The 18,035-nt window shown below is 37.4% G+C and overlaps 1 protein-coding gene across 1 annotated transcript in view; it reads right to left on the bottom strand.

The window, feature by feature from the left end:
- The window catches only part of SCFD1 (sec1 family domain containing 1), a 55,171-nt gene extending 37,502 nt beyond the window's left edge, over positions 1-17,669 (bottom strand). Inside the window, exons 1-10 of the mRNA XM_054067460.1 lie at positions 17,587-17,669; positions 14,835-14,905; positions 13,871-13,959; positions 13,102-13,192; positions 12,163-12,285; positions 11,219-11,306; positions 7,302-7,391; positions 6,109-6,164; positions 5,029-5,114; positions 3,200-3,299 (exon numbers count right to left, since the gene is read on the bottom strand). Coding sequence (XP_053923435.1) covers positions 3,200-3,299; positions 5,029-5,114; positions 6,109-6,164; positions 7,302-7,391; positions 11,219-11,306; positions 12,163-12,285; positions 13,102-13,192; positions 13,871-13,959; positions 14,835-14,905; positions 17,587-17,617 — 825 coding nt within the window. The 5' untranslated portion in view covers positions 17,618-17,669. The remainder of the gene's footprint in view (positions 1-3,199; positions 3,300-5,028; positions 5,115-6,108; positions 6,165-7,301; positions 7,392-11,218; positions 11,307-12,162; positions 12,286-13,101; positions 13,193-13,870; positions 13,960-14,834; positions 14,906-17,586) is intronic.
- Between the last annotated feature and the right edge of the window lie 366 nt (positions 17,670-18,035).

Below are 18,035 nucleotides of genomic sequence, written 5' to 3'. Positions count from 1 at the left end.
GAACACCAAAATTACTCACACTTATTGAAAAACACCGACGGAACAAATGTTAAGCAAAGACATCTGATTGTCTCATATGCAAGGAACCTTCTTACACTGAACTCTGAGCACTATTTTCTGGATGGAAAACAAACTGTTTAGCAATAACTGAGCTCTAACAACTGGTCAAAAGTTTGAAGTATAAAAGGTTCTGCATTGCAGATAAAAATGTTTCTAGGGCTGAATTTCACTTACATAAATAGAGCGAAGGTATCGAAGTTACAAAGAAACTCAACATCAGCAACAGGAATATCCACTGTGAGGACTACTTAGCTACACATTCACAGGTCTTTTCTTATTTTTTAGACACCAGTGGAATAGTAAATGTATGCTAAAGCAACAATTTGCAACAAAGTTGCTCTTTCTCCATATAGCTTTTCTCCTTCCCCAGAGGCAGGAATCTAGAAATCACATCTCTTTGCTGGACGACACAGTTATGTTCACATAATATGTCACCACGCTTTCCCTCTATGTCTTCTGGTTCTCTCCCAGACTACTTTTGCCAAGAACAGCTCTGTATTTTCTGCAGTATCCCTCTGGTTTTCAACAAAGATTAACAAGTACTCCACTTTCTGACTTTATTCTAACACTTCTAAAGAACATTTAAATTTGTTCTTTGCTTGGCAAGTAATGATAAAGACAGTCAAATGTCCGACTATGCAGAATCTGACATGAATCTTTTAGAAGAGAGATTTTTTCCCAGCAAGGAAACTACTTAACTATGTTCATTACAATATAAAGAATTAAATCACTGTAAATGAAATAGTAAAAAAAAAAAAAAAAAGAATAAAAAGTAATGTTTTCAAATTTTTCTAGCTATTCCTTGGCATGGTTCACACCTAAAATGAAATACTATAAATAATCCATGCCAGAATAGAAACAAAGCCAAGCAACTACCCAAACGACACACATGCAGTCATGAGCAAAACTTGATCTTATAAGATGTTCTTAGTGTTTCAGAAAAAAAAGAGTATCTTTCAATTACTTCTGTTCAATCAAAACTGAAAGGAAAAAAATAATTTGATTGCTAATTCAGCTGCGATTTTTAATGGAGATCTATGTTTTGGCTCAATTAAAATCACCAGTGACCTGAGTTTCCAAGTTAGTTTTCACACTTATAAGGAATTTTACCAAAATCATTCTTATTGACTAGCATTCCTCCTTTCATCTGCCCATTTTGTCCTTATAAGGTTTTTTTATACATGCCTCCCACTTTTCTGTATCCACTCCTGAAAGTTTTTTTTATTTCAGAAATGGGAATCTCTTCATACAATCCTTTTTATATGTAGAAACACCACCATTACAATCTAAGTGGATGCAGCACACATCTTTGTGGCTGAGTTAGCATTTAGTCCAATACTCCACAGAATTCCTAGCCTATTGTAACCGAGAACTTAAACGAAAAACATTAATGAGCTTACATTATCACCACCTTGGTAACACTTTCACAGTTACAATTTATGGCCTTTTAAAAGGCTACTGTAGTTATTTAAAGAAATACTATGCTAAGTACGTGAAGAACCTGTAACATCTGAGTTTAAGGTGAATAACTTGACTGGTTCTGAAATTTTGCGCTTGACATGGAAGCACAGGCCACTTGGTTACAATTCCATTAGAGAAATTCGTAATCCTATCAACTCAGTCAAAAATTAGATGCAACATGCAATAAGTTGCTCCAGAGATACTACTGAAACTTGATGCAATATAGATAAATATTCAGTGGTCCTCAAGTCATTCTTCCAGTGTTATTCTACTACCATTTCATATTTGTAGCATTATTTGTTCTCAGCTTCCACTACATCTCTGATCCCTCTGCATCTTCATGCACCGAAGTCCTACGCCAATGCATGCCCAAGGCAACCTGTCAGGACCTTCTCTATCTGGCAGCTGAGCAGGAGGCAAGTACATGGAACTTTGCATGTATTTACCATCTAGTAAGTGAGAATTTCCTAATTAAATGGTTGGCAGGTATCACCGAAATAAGTGTAGACCTTTTGCAATAGTGTTTACCACCGTAAAAATTCTAATTTAGGTTTCCGTCTCCTATTCTTTCACTAATTTTCAAAAGAAACTTGTAGAAATTCAGTACTTCTATTTGCAAATCTCTAGCCAGTTCAACAGCTATTGGAGAAGACACAGTGCAAATTGTGTTTTTCTCATATATGCCCTTCCTAAAGAAAGCAGGCCAAAATTGTTTATTTGTAAAAAGCACTCAAGTTTAATAGGAAGGGACTTTTCATACAGAATGAATTACTTCAAATAGAATTTGCATACAGAATTAATTACTTCAAATAGAATTTAAGTGTCCTAAAACATCCCATTAATGCTAAAATGTTTTTATCATATCAATCAAATTTCCGGACAATACTGTACATGTGACTCTACAGTTCACAATCAACTTTGCATACATAAATGTGTATATTTTATTCTGTTATTCCCTTAACAGTCTCAATAATAAGCCCAAATTACTCCTCAAAGCTAAGTATTGAAATGATTTGCATGACTAACTCTACAGTATAAAAAATCCTCCAGATGTCAATTACTCTTACTTCAATTATCTTTTATTAATTATGCTGTAACTATATATGAAATGCATAAATCTTAGGTGACTAGTATTTGCTTTCACTCAATTACATTTCTACTACTAGTTTCACAAGGCAAACTTGAGGAAACAAAAGTTGCTTAAGGCTATCTAAATTTCAAAAAATTTATTAAAAAAAGTCTATTTTAGATTCCTCACAGTAGGTTCATATACCACTTGGTACCTCTCTATTGAGCACCTACACCACCTTGTGGAGAAAATCAGAAATAGGTATTTTTAGAAATTTAATATTAAAATCTGTTCAAGAACTCATTTAAAGCATTTCTTTTCCAAAATCAAACTGCACCTAATAGAGTTTGCAGTTTACATAGCATAAAAGACCATGCACCACTGAAGAAAAAGCTAGCGATTGCTGAATTACCTATCTTCTTATAATATCAAGATTTCATCTTTTTAACCAATTTTAGAAATTATTGCTTAATAAAGCTTGGTGCTTTTTACTAAATAACTTCCAAATAAAAGAAACAAAACAGACTTCAGATTAAGAGAGAACCTGGTATTAAGTTTAATAACAGAGTGAAAAAATAGTTTTGGGAACAAAATCAGATTTATTCTTACCAGAACATCATGCACTAAAGCCTGGTATGTCCAAGTATGATGTAGAGGAGTTGCTAAATCTATGTTTCTGTCAACAAGGACTAATAGGGGCCTTTGGAAGCTGAAAAGATGATACTGTATTAGCACTTCTTTAAACATATTTAGAACAGCCCAGTAACATACTGAGTGATATCAGCCACCTTCTACATCATATTTCAAGTTAAAAGCCAAACTATGTACTGCAAAGTTCCTTCAGCCTTCCCCAACGCATCTGGAGCCAATCATTCCAGAAATTCCACGATTCACTGTCTTCGTTATGATAAAAAGATTATTTTATATTGTACTAAATGAAATTACCAATGCATAAATATTTAGCAGAAGTTTAAACACTAAACAGTAACTATCCTCTCAGGTACTAATATCTCATTGTGAGGATACACATTTCAGCTCCAAACAACTGTTTGATTTGGTAATACTCGACCTTAATTCCCATTAAGAACCTCAGCTATAAAACCCCTCTTTCAAGGGTTTTTAATTTTATTTTTCTTGTCTTTGCTTGTATATGAAGTTCATAAAGAAAAAAATATGAACTTCTGAGATGCACTGTGATAAATCCATTACAATTTTTTGGAAAAACCATGCAGACACGCCTAAATGTCTTGGGCTATGGCTACATGAAAAATTTACAGTGAAGATACTGTGAATTCACAGAACATTATTGCAATAATTTCTCTTAAGCATATTACCCTTAGAGTAAAGGGACGTCTAAATTACAGTGTATTTGAATAGAATAAAAGCACGTTAATTCCATGCCCTGGATGTCCTTGTATTAAGCACTTTTATGTAGATATATGATCTCAAGAGCCTTAGTTACCTGATTCTGAAAACCAAACTAAAGACGTGAAGCTATTTAACTGGTTAAAATTCCCATGTTTCCTTTTCCTTCCATTTTAATTTTATGAGTGTAATCATGCTACACTACCAGGAAAACAAGCCACCCCTCTAAAGGAAAAATAGTGGTTACAATCCAGTTCCCATAAAAATGAGGGATCTAGTATTTCACAGCTATTCTCTCTCCTAATACTTTTCAATCTAATTCAATTTTGTCACCCTTAATGTTTTTTGTGTCTTTTATCCAAGTTCTGCTCTTGATTTGAGATAAAAACACTGTGACTATTCTCTATCCATTCAGGAGATCATAACTGTTTACTTCAGCTACAGTCTTTCCAATGCATCTCCTCATCTTTTCATGGACAGTGTAAACTCTTGTAATACACTTTCCTAAGGCAGCCTGTGGAGTATTCAACTATCTTTGGGCAACGGTATAAGTGGGAGGCTACTGAGAACACGTTACCAGAAGCATGCAAGCATCCACAACATCTTTTCTCACCGCTCTTTCCCATCAAAGGATTCAAATGGTCATGACTTAAGAGTCTTGAGCTATCTAATTATCCAAGTAGTAGTCCTTAAGCAGTCCTACTCTGGCAGATACATGGATCAGTTGAAAAACACTTACTCTTGATGTTACTACAACTTATAACAAGTGAGAAAATGGGTACCTCTTTCTTTTTAATGCACTAAAGGTTGCTAACAGATATGTTCAGACATTCAACTACATATTGTGGTCCTGTAAACTGAGTGTATTTGCAGGAGCTTGCCTCTTGCTAGGTTTAGAGGGTAAACAAAATTACCTGGTTCATTAAATCATTTTTGTCTCACTGTCCTAGGACTGCACACTTATTAGCTATAAAAATCATGCCTGTTAAGCTACAAGGCCAGAAAATTCCTATAAGCGCATATAAATTCATGTATATATATATATATATATACAGTTAATACTAACACCATACCTGAACTGGCCAGCTCCAAGCGTGTCACCTGTAAAAAGACTGTTTCTGGCATCTCTTAGATTCTCTCTGAGCTTCTTATCTAACTTCTGAGGGGGGAAAAACAAAACAGCTTTTAACAAAACAGTGGTTTCCTAATCTCTTTAGATAATCAACATATCAAGATCTATTCTGCTGGTTTTGTAGTTTATCAATGTCTTGCCTGCAGGAAGCCTAGGTCCACTGCACATGTGAAAGAAGGAGACCTCTTCCTTCTATTTCCTCCCTCCAGCGTTTATATCTGTACCTACGACTGCACAGAAGATATTTCTTCTATGTCCACTAACCTCATTTCAGGCAATTAGAACACTCCCCCTAAACATGCAAATAGAAAACACCAGTATCAGGCACCAAGGGGGTACCACAGCAGAAGCAACAAAATGGGCTGTCAGACACTGTCACACTAAGTGTCTCATAAAAATGAGATTACTCTTAATGTGAATGAATGCATGCACACCGATCACTTCGGTTTAATCAGTATTAAGGCTTCACTGACAAAGATAGATGTGAGGAAGACGGAAGCAATGAAGCCTAGTGACTCCTAACAAAGACACCACTGTAGAGATTTTTAATTGTGATTTAGTTTGGTAATTTCACATTGATATGACAACCAAGTTCACTGTCAGCTTAGTTTGATATAATAAAAATGTCTTGTACTAGGATTTTACAGTAAGAGAGATAAAAATTTCTTACTAAGATACCCAGGAAAACCAAGGCCAGACAGCCACTTCCAAAGCTGTGCAGATATAGCTTAACGGTTGCAATTATAATGCCTGTCAGAAAATCTTTATAAACTCTAAATTAGGAATGAATATTCACATTCAAGTTTCTCATCAGATGATTCCATAATATTACAGTTTCTACAGATGAGTTTCAGGGCACTGAGATCAGAAAGGAATAATGGTATATCTCTTTTCCATTTTTGTTTCCTTCACAAGGCAAAAGATACAATAACACTAAATCTCTGCCTAGTATTGAGAAAAGTAAACAGAGTCTTAGGAAAGTTTTAAAACAATGATACTTGTTTAGAAAATAATTTCTTACCACTGCCACCATTTCAGCTGCAGTTCCTCTTGAGCATCTGATTATAGGAATAGCTCCTAAGAAAAGATATATTGACTTCGATCATTCTGAGATGACATTTTTCAAGTGAGCAATATAAACTTATATTAAATTTGTCTCTTCAAATCTTTACCTACGAAATAAAAATACTATATAGAAATATTAAATAAAGTTTTACAAAAGCAAGAGAATATCTCACACAGGAATTTATAAGTATAGTTGTAGACTAGAAAGATAGTTTATCCCTTCCACAGTACATTAGCTATCTCATAGAGAAGCATTAAAAGTCAGTTTCAAAAGGTTAGAAGTCCCTTGAAAGCAATATTAATAAAGTACTATAACACCACCACTGCCACAATATATCACTTACAATATACTGCAGGGTAACATTACTTTCAAAAGCACACTTTCCATCACCTTTCCGGTTGCAAAATCTTTAACTACTGTTTCTCACTGATCTATATGAATATGAAAATTCCAATAACACTGAGTTTAAGTGACTGACTAAAAGAGATTTCATTTGTATTGTGCTAACGTTTGAAAGAACTCAATAGGTCTAAGGGAATTTCCCTCGAACAGACTGCCCCACAGCGATCCCCATATCCCTTTGTAGGAATGCTATCTCAAACTGACTGATTTCAGTGAGAATTTAGATTAAATGTCATCATGACAAATGTGTAAGTGAAGCATCAAGAAAAAAATAAAAGAAGTAAATTTAATATATTTTCCTATTCTTTGAGTTAGTTCAGTTAGATCTTTGCAGGGTTTTGTAAGGGTTTTTTTTCTTCTTTTACCGTGGTTTTTTTTTTTTTTTTGGAGAGCTACAAATCCAAACTCAAAGCAATGTTGATCTTCATCGCAAACTAGGATTTTGTAAAAACCATGACTCCAGACCTTTGCATTTCAGTATTCTTTGCCCACTGATACTGAAGACCAAGACTTAACTCCCAAGCAAGACAGTCTATATTGTCTTTTACAGTGATATATAGCAATAAGTTGAACAAGGTCATTAACTCACTCATAACTCACCCTGTAAACTGCTGAGATTTCAGTCACAGATCTAATTCTGCCTTTAATTTGCTACATGAAATCACTAAACTTTTAGCTATCTAATAGAATATGGATCTTTTCTAAAATGAAAAATATGGAAAATATGCTAGAATTTGAAAACTTACCAAGTGTAACAAAAAAACAGAAGAGGCTATCAACAATAGTGTCCATTATAGTTTCCATTTCTGTGTCCGTTATATCTGGTCGGTTAATGGCTAAAACAGCGTGGGAAAGAGTTAAGGACAGGGTTAAAGACTATCCTTTTCTTACCTAATGGCTGTTAAAAGCCAAAAGCTTTTGTTGCAGAAGAGATCAAATTGTAAAATGTCTCTCTTGGTACAACCATTAGTTTCCCCCAATCCTCCTCTTCTTTTTTTTATTTTTTTTTTAGGAAAAAAATGGGTGAACTTAATTATTGCTCATTGTATAAAGTCAAACACTACACATCTTTTTCCAATTATCTCTGACAATGCATACCATAACCTCTGGATTGCATTAGTATCCCAGTATTAAGAAGACCACATTACAGAACAGAAACGGCCATCCACTCGGAAACAATTTTTCAGATATAAAATCCTCAAGAATTACTTGTGTAATTTAAAGAGACTTAAGGTATGCAGTTATCTATATTTAAAGATTCTAAATACCACCTCTTGTAATGGAGTCTTTTCTTCCCCCCTCTTTTTTTTTTTTAAATAAAATTACTGTCAGTCCATACATTTCTATTAAATAATAAACACTGACAAGAATATAATAGCCAACAGGAAATATCAAATCTCATCTTATCACAGGTCTCAAATCAAGCACTATCTAAGGATTCATGCCATAAATCCCATGCTCCTTTGTTTTATGTTACCTTTAAAAAATTCTCACATAACTACCCGTCTCTAAGTTCAAAGCTCTGAAGATTAATAAGCCTTCCATCTCAAATCTATGATTTGATATTATAATAATTATAATAATTTTCTGACTTTGAAGGCACGTGTCGTGTCCCCCCCCCCCCGTCCCCCCCCGTTTTGTCCTCTTAAGAACTTTAGAGAGATGGATTATATTAGAAATTTCTATCAGCAGTTACACTTACAAAGTCAAAGTTTTTACTGGGCTGCTAGGAAGGCAGCAGCAACAGAACTGCCCCTCTCAGCATTTTTTTTATATTCTGAGTTCAAGGTTCTGAAATATCAGCACCAAGAAAGGCAGACTGTTCCCAATACCTGTGTTTTTCAGTAATGATAATACTTTGAAATGAAGTGGGGCTATCACCCTATAGTTATCTCTAACCAATGGTCTCACAGTTTACAGGGCAGAATAATCTTATTTTTACTCCATTGCCTTCCTCAGTTTTAAAATGTAATACCCTCTCTATTATTATGTTTAAGATACTCACCTGCATACTGCCAGTGCCTTCTAGTTTTGTGCAACAAGCACATATTATCCTTGTTTAGGTACCATAGCAATCAACACAAATAGCCAATTTTACTGATTCTTAGGTCAACCTTTGAGAAACTCCGTTAATAACCTTTCACTAAAACATTCTGTCACGTTTTCTATATATATTCCTCTCTCTCCACTGTAACAAGCTTATGTCCGGATGCCTCTATTATAGAAAAGTAACATTTTCTTCTTGTTTTACCAAACTGATCTGAATTTTGGTAAAGAAGTATTCAAATAGCATCAGTAAGGATAACAGGGCCATTGGCTTTATAAAACCTATTACCCATTTACTCTTCCTTCTACACAGCCATAGAAAAACAGAACCAGAGGGAGTGTGAGGGAATAGCCAGTCAGTCCTCTTAGGCAAAGATGAGTTAAATCTATGTTATTTCTGTGTCTAGACCAATCCTCAGAGCCTCCCAGTCATGAAAATGCTTTAATGTTTACAGATAATCTGTTCTACTATTTCACTACCTTTAATGTTAGAAAGTGGTCCTAATATCTGATCAGAAATCTTTTTGTTGCAATTTAAGCTCATCACTTCTTGTGCATTATTACATGGACAAGAACGTGAAAGCCTTTTACATAATTGAAGAATGTTATCATGCTTATTTGTCCTAACATTACCTTTCCATCAATGCAACCATACAGCCAGGAAATCAGGAAACTGAAAACCTTTTTTGACGTATTTGTTATTAGTTCACCCATTCAGCTACATGTGTGGCCGCACACAGCACTGCTGCTGGAAGAACAACAGCCATCTTTCATCACTGTCAGATTCACACTGACCTATGTAATTTATGAAACTATACACAAACTGACAGTCTCCTGCTAGGGTTACTCTTCAAAAGCAAAACCCACCACTCTTTTGCCCCTGCACTCCTACTGCCTGCCTGTGTCAGCTCTAGAACTCACACAGGAAGACGGATCAATTCCATGCTCTAATGGAAAACCAATCACTTTCTAAGGGATTATATTTCTGTCTAATTGGCTTTTGGGAACAGCCCACTTCTAGATTGGTTTAAACACAGTGTGAAACCATGTGTTGTGTGGCAAATTTCAGTGGCCCAAGAAAGGAAAACAAACCACACAGACACCAATGGGTGCCAAACATTTTCAGTCACTTTCATGCAAATTCCTAGAGCTGGTCAAATATCTTTACACACACACAAATACATCACAAAATAATTATTAGAACTCTTAACCAGCAGGTTTTAGTGAAAAATAAAAAAAAGTCTTTGTTTTCAAACAAAAATGCCATTCATTCTGACAAGGGATTCAAACCCCAGGGTGAGACAAAACTCAGTATTATGGATCCAGTTTTAAAGGAAGTTACTGATTTTGGAAATTGAGCAACAGAGTAGGCTAAATGTTAGGCACATGGAGACTTCTAATCTCTACCTGGTCACTAGTGAGTATTCTGTACATTCAAATAAATCAAGAATTAACTGCTGACTCTGTGTCTATGTACAGTGACTACACTAAAGTAATGAGGAGCTGCTGCTAAAATAGGGCTATCTTGCCTCAGACTTACAGTTCTGCTACTTCCCTTGCATTGGATTTGCAGATCACAGAAATAAGCTGGTATTTTCTACCAAATGAGTCAACTGAACAAACACGCTGCAGCTCCAAGACTATTGTTTCTTATGTAACAGGAGGAGAAGATGAGGGGAACTACAGCAGGGGCGGCAAGACAACCTACCCTGTAATAGATAATCATATGAGTAAGAGCGGCAGGAGATACAGCTCTCTGTTGATTTAGTATATTGAATGGATCTGCAAAGCATAAAATTCAGTTCAAAGGAGGGAGGAAAACCACGTGGACCATTATGACAACTAGTATGTATATTGACTTGAGCTGCTATAGTACCACAAGTGCAGATGTAACTGACCTAAGGCAGCCACTCGGTTTCCCTGTCAGGTTCCAAAACAGCTGACATGCTTGGCTCACACCCTTGCAAAAGCAATCAGCATTTCTTGGTTCCTAGAATGCCTTTTCTCAGATTCTTCCCTGCACTACTCCAGCCCTTGATCCTAATCACTTCCCTTTGCACAACCCCAAGCTTTCAAGTCTTGAATAAGAAAACCAGGCATCAACTCATCACTGTCCAGGAGATAGAAGAAATGCTATCAGTTGAAGTAATCTTTCTTGCTTTGCATTCCTTATAGTAACTTTCCAACTGACCATTCACACAGAAACAAAATATTTAAGAGCTTCAGAAGGGATTATCACTAAAAATGTGGTGCCTAAACACAGCAGCCGCTCACAACATCTATCTACATGTGCAAACATGAATTTTTTCCAGTATTATTCCATTTACAAAAAGCCTTACTATCTATATATGTCTATACTGCAGTTTCACTTTATTTTATTTGTTAGTTAAAAATACATAATTAGTTTTCAAGACTAGAATAGTCATGTAGTAAAGATGCTGAAATTAATATCTAAGAACTGCTTGCTTTATGACTTTAAAATACTCATCTAACAGATTATCCTGAATTCTGAGCAGACCAAAGCAAAATAAAATCATTGCTTGGGATTAGCTACAACTTCAAAAGTAAATTTCACCTTTTGGCATTCTGGTACAGTTTTTATACAAATCTTACTTACCACGATACGAAACAAGTTCTTTGTTTTGGTTACACAATACGAACATGTCATCTTCCAAAGTAATAAAATTAAGATATTGATCAAACACCTAGAAAACAAGCAATAATAGTCAGAACAGTCCAGAGTGAAGCAGAAACAAAACTATCTGTGATTTATTGTTACTTCTTTACAAAACTACCTATTAAAAGAAATAAATGCAAGATATAATATATGAATTAGAAAGCCCATGGAAGGATTGAGTGATAACGTAAAACATTAGAGCACCTGAGAAGTGCTAAAAGAAAACTGTCCAACTTCAAATATTAATTTGGACAAATTTTTAGTAGCAAATCATCAATGAAAAAACATATGGAGAATACTATAATATTATAGGTTTATTTTTTATTAATATGAAGGACTACAATATAAACTGGAGAGAGGAAAGAGGGCAATATATACACAATGAGAGATTATAGTTCACGAATTCTAATTTTTCTCTAACATACCTGTACATTCAGGAAAAACTTTAAACCTCTCTATAGCATAAACTGTTAATCGACACCACAATAGAAAAACAGATATAAGAAAGTTAGTTCACAGTGCTACATCAATTCACTGCTGCTGAAGACCTAAGGCTTAATCAGTACTGTTAGTTTTGATTTCATTTCGCAATGGTTTCTTTATCTCATGCCAGTAGTACTCCCTAACAGGAGCAAAAAAAGTGAATGTATTTAAGTATATATGAAAAGAATCAGTTAATAATTTGCAGGTTTTGGTACAGGCATTCAATAAAAATAAGAGGGTACATACCTGACATCTGCCTTTAAACCATAAAAGTAAACATTTATTTTTGTTCTTGATTCAGTCAGAAAACCTGTGCATAGCACTGAATTGGTCACATATGAATGCAGTAATACCTGTAATGGTAGTGTCTTTAACATTAGAGACTGAGGGATTTTTCTCACCTTAGACACTTGAGTTACTGCATTAGCACCTATAGCAGCATTTGCAATATCTTCCAGTTTACTTCTTGAAATGGCAGAAATAAAATTTAAATAGTAAGATTCGTAAAGCTGGTTTCGAAGATCCTAAAAGGAAGGAAAACCACAACAATTTTTGTGAGGAAGTACTAATATATTGCTAATTAAAAAAACATTCATACCTTTCCTATGTGATCTTCCAGTTATCCATAGTCAAACTAAATATTCGGAAGTGCTTAGTTGCCTGTTCACACAGCCCCGTAACACAATGGTTTGACTACATAACTAGATAGAACCAATCTAACACAAAACTGCAAAACCCAGGAGATTAAGACACCAGGGAGCAACTATTATTCCACACTGTACCACTGGTCAAAAATACCCTTTGCCCTTTTTCCTTCCTTTGGCAAAGATGTCAACCTTCCATCAATTCCTCCCAGAGAATGTGAAAAAACGGGCTTAGCCTAGTCTAACCTCCTGCTCAAAGCGGAATCAAACAGAGCAGGTGGCTCAGGACTGTGTCAAACTTTTAACACCTCTAAACATGGAGACTCCACAAACCTTCCAGGCCATCTGTTCCAGCATTCGGCCACCCTCACTAAAATAGCTTTTTCCTAGGTTCAAGCGGAATTACCTATATGTTGATATGTGCCCACTGCCTCTTGCCTTTTCACTCCCTAAACTCTCTCCAAAACACAGAAGGCATACTTACCCTTCTATTTACTGCGAAATCAAAGTTTTGCATGTAAAAATTCTGGGCAATATTTTTATGGAAACTATCTCTGAGTATATAAAAAAATGCAAGCAAAGGTGTTCAGAAATACAGAAGAATGAGGTATAGAACAGTCACACTCCAATGAGCGCAGGATTCCTTCACACACAATGTTGTGTCCACTCATTTGAAACATTAAGCGTGCAAGATACCTGGCACATTCTGTCAATATTTTCTTCTGTTGGCATGACAAAGTAAACAGCTGGAACATCTGGAATAGCATCCCGATCAGAATGCAAAAGCCTGAAAGGAAGAAAGAATATGTGCCTAACGTGTCCTTCCTCTAATCTGTGTAAAACTACAAAAGTTAAAGAAATTATTTATTTGTACAGACATCTAATTTCCTGCAATTTCTCCCAATATTTAGCTAGATTTTTAGCAAGAACAAGACATGAAAAAAAATAAGAAATGATATTTGCATAATTTTTGGCTGAATGTATTCAGATGTCTCCAAAGTTTATTCAAAGTGTAAGAAAAGGCCTTATCAATATTAAAAAAATAGATTAATCCATTCAGAGAAAGGCAAAATACTGAATCCACAAAGTTCATATACAAGTTAATTGTTGGAATGATAACAAGAACCTTGTGTATATCATACCATTAGACTTCTCTTTCCTGCCTAAAGGCAAGGTGCTTACATGTTTCTCTCACATTTCTACTGATATGTCAACATGTAAAACTGTTTCCATTTCTAGCCTTCGCTTAGCAAAAGTTAATGAACTTTTTTAAGAAAATACAAGTCTGAACAGTGTTTGGAATTCTCTTTCCACTCCCTGATTCTGAATAATGCCATCTGATTTTAGGAACAAGTCAGGGTGTAATCTTTATTTTAGTAGTTAGTTATTGAATGATTTTCAATGATTCAATGATCATGATTTTATGTAATATTAAATAAAGTTCTTTTCAGAAAAAAGTACTTACAGATGCAAAGTGATTCCCATATCTCTCAGCTCTTTCACTGACAGCAAAGGTGAGATTATATCTTGGCCAAATCTGTCATAAATGAGAACCTGAAACAGATAGAGATCTTCTTAGAAAGTGCAGTAAAAAGTGTATGCTGTAGAATACAGGATACAGTGGATACAGATATTTAGGCTTAAGGAACTATTACACTAATCTGAAAAGTGCTAAATATTTACTGAGTTATAATAAATTATTAATTTGTCATGGACCTCCATTTGTGCTTGCTAATACATAAATCAAAAATAAAGAATGGAAGGCAACTCAATAATAAAGGGGGAAAAAACATTATCACTTCCACCTCCTGAAAAGTGGCAGGTAAAAGGAGTCTGTGGTCAGAAATTCGCTGTTCCAAGTGCAGAATTTCTCTGACCGCATCTGGGCAGAACCAAAGGGAGAAGCAGAAAGGAAAAAAAAAAGAACTAGCAAAGACATACAATAGACTGGATGAAGAGACAGAATATATGCTTTGTAGAAGCAAAAACTTCTCACAAATTACAAGTTACTTACTTTTTAAAGCCAATAAAGGTAGTTCAAAGTCAGCTTGCCCTAAATTTAAGGCTATCAATAGTTCTTCCCTTTCTATGGGTTTCTTTCTGACTCTGTGAGTTCACCTGTAAGGTATCATGTGGGTTTCTGCCAACAGGTATCAATGAGACCTAAGTATATTTAAAAAATGCCCTCCTCAGTTGCTCATTAAAATATCACCTAAAGAATAAGTCACTGGGTCTCCAAATAGCCAATATCTCAAATACGTCTTTTTCTCATAAATCCTGTTACTAAATTCTGTACATTCATAACACAGGAAAAATTATTTTGTACAAGTTAATAACACAAAGAAGATACGTCAGTTAGTTACAATTTGAAAATCTGAACTTTTTGGAATGCTATAAAATTCTCCTATTTTTGTTCAAACAGTTCTTACCTTCCATACTGGTTCTCCTGTGCTGTTTTTAACAGGAGGAACATTGAAGTTCAGCATACGTTTCAAAGCCACTGGAATATAAAGCAGAATAACGCTTTAGTCTCTTTACACTTAACAAAAGAGACTCAACACATTAGCAGGATTTCATTAAACATTTCTTTTGAGAGGAAAACCATCACAAAATATAAATGCAACAAGTCACATCATTATATTTACGCAGCTTTGACTGACTAGTGACACATGTTAGCTAAAATTTATGGGCTCTGGAAGACACTGCAGAAGGAAAAGGAGGAAGTCCCCAAACATGAAGAATCTCTCTCCTCAGTTACATGGGCTATATACTGTCATGGTTTGCTTCAAAAATAATTTCAGCACCTTCCTGAAGGTGCATTCTGTAGTAGGAACTAGTTTGCTTTATTCCCCTGATCTGCTTTTCCTACCCCACAGCAACACTATACACATAAACAAAAAATGCCTTTACACCTGACTAAAACTGATACACATTTTGAAACATCTTGACAACTCACAGGAAGAAATTGCTGCTTTAAAAAAATACCCCTAATTTGCAGCAAGAAAATTCTCTGAAACAGGGATGAGCTTCTGTTTGACTTCTCACTCAGCACAGAAACCAAAGCAGATTCCTTCATGTGCCCCTAGCTTATAAATCTATGAAGTAAAGAGTCCTCCCTCATTTATCTAAGCAATGCATTATGTGCTGCTCTCCCAACTCTGACTAGCAGCAAAAGACTACTTGCATCAATACAAGTTAGTGGCTATTCTCTTCAAACTCATAAACAAAATCATCACATAGCTCTGCAAAGGGGAAAAACTTTCAGAAATTAGGGTAATGTATACCACTTTTCTTATAAATAGACAGCGGTAGAAATGTTTTAACTTCTGCCTCTTTGGCTGAGTGAAGCTTGTGAGCATACTCAGCGCATTTGCCTATGGTTTACAGCATCACAAGACAGCTCGGTAGAAAGAACCTTAGGAGCCTTCAAGTCCAACCTCCTGCTCAAGCCAGGTCAGCTGTCAGGCCAGGCTACTCAGGGCTTCACCAAGTCAGGTCTCCAGTGATGGAGATGGCCTGTCTGCACTAAACTGTCTTTGTGGTGTCTGTTTTTCCTTATATGCAGTTTGAACATCTCATTCCAATTCATGCCTGTTTTCGCTCACCCTCCTCCTATACACCCCCACAAAAAGCCCAGCTTCATCTTCTCAGTTCCACACTCTCCAACCTCAGATATCAGAGAGCTGCTGTTAGGTGCTCCTGAAGCTGCCTTTTCTCTGGGCGGAACAAGTCCCAGTCCTACAGCCTCACCTCACAGCGCTGCAACCCCTGACCATCTTGGCAGTCCTCTGCTGAACTCTCTCCAACTGATCAACACCTTTCCTGTACTTTCCTGTAGCCGCAAACTGAGCATGAGATCCAGATGTCACCTTCTAAGGCTGAGTCTATCATTTAAACTATAACTTGGCATATGGTCTCTACTAAGCAAGACAGTAATCAGATTACTGATGTGCTGTGACAACCATGACAGACATTCAGCAAGTCTCTGAGTTTCTTTTTTGTACTTATATCACCATTTCATACACATTTAGGCAGAATACTCTCTGAGGCAAGGATCAGGTTTTTACTGTGCTTGCACAATTAAATGCTTTGACTGGTTATGAACTAGGACAAAGGTCACAACAGACGGTGTACATACGTGGCAATACAAACGCTAATTGATAATCAACACTTTCCTTTTTCTGAATATCATTTAGTTGTTCAACCTACTTCCTTGCACATATCTCCTTGATGGATAATAACATGGGTTGAGTGGTAAAGGTTGACTGAAGTAATCAAGTAACAAGGGTGAAGCACAACAGAAAATAATAAAGCTGTACGGAATAAGGGCTCAAAGACAGTGAGCTTTATCAGAAAGGCAGACAAGAGAAGAAAAGTAAAGGACCACAAAGAAACATCAAATAGCACTATTAATGGTAGATTGCCACAGGGATGAGATTACAGAAAGGGTGCTTCTGGTACAAAAAAAAGAATATAAAGAAATATTTAAGATCCATACAGAAACTCAGACTGAAATTTTCAGGCAGATGATTTTAGGCATTGCAAGTTAAATAAACGCACCCAGAATCCCCCATACCATCAGAAAGATAACACAGTGAAGGAGAGGGTGACAAGATTACAGCTCAAACTGCTGACAAAAACTTCAGCAAGCAAGGGAAGATGAGGGCTACGGGGTGGACAATACACTTCTGGTGTACGTTCAAACCAAGCGGCTCAAGACCCCACAAACAGCATTAAGGCAGAGAAGGAAGAGTCAATCACGGACTTGTAGTGACGTGTAAGAAGAGAAACAAACCCTTCACCCACAGAAAGCCTCCCGCGCCCTCAGCTGCAGCTGCTACTCTCGTATTGTCCATCGCCTCAGAGCCGGCGCACACTCCGAGGCCCCTGCCCCGTCGCAGCAGGGGCATTACAACAGGATCGCTAAAGGATATTCCCCATGGATCGTTCCCAGGGGCAGAAAGGGAGATAGAATAGAGGGAAGGCAGGACGCGCTCCCTCGGCCGGGAGAGGCCCCCGGAGCCACGCTCCCCCGGCCCGCAGGGGCGGCGGCCGCCAAGGTGCAAGGCCGCCGTAGAAGCCGAGCTGGACGAGGCCGCGCCCAGACGACGCTGCGGAGCCCCGGCAGGAGGCACGGGCCGCAGCGCCACAGCCTCGAGAAGGGCCGCGACCCGCACTTACCCGTCTGCTTCTCCCGGATGCCGGCCGCCATCTTCCCGCCCCGCCCCCGCCGCGCGCGCACACGCACGGAGACGTGGCGGCCCCGAGCCCCGCCCCCTATGGGCCCCTCCCCACGCCCCTGGCCCCGCCCCCTCCCGGAACATCTCCCCCGAGCCCCGGGCCCCGCCCCCTGAGCGCCCCCTCCCGGAACCCCACCCCGAGCGCCTGGCCCCGCCCCCTGAAGCCCCTGACCCCGCCTCCCGAGCCCCTCCCCCGAGCCTCTGGCTCCGCCCCCTGAGCCCCCCCCAGTCCCTGCTCTGATCAGCTGTCAGGATATAACGGGATCCTATGAACGAGGCACTAAATATCTTTGTCGTTCTTTCAGCCCAGACGATCAGAAGCACTTATTTAGCCTCCCCACCTCCCCTTGGATTACAGAAGCACATACATGAAGCTACAGAAAAGTAGGA

This window comes from Cuculus canorus, chromosome 5 (genome assembly GCF_017976375.1).
Source record: "Cuculus canorus isolate bCucCan1 chromosome 5, bCucCan1.pri, whole genome shotgun sequence".
In the NCBI taxonomy this organism is placed as follows: Eukaryota; Metazoa; Chordata; class Aves; order Cuculiformes; family Cuculidae; genus Cuculus; species Cuculus canorus.
The sequence above is the reverse complement of the archived record's forward strand: the minus strand, read 5'-3'. Positions and strand labels throughout refer to the sequence as shown.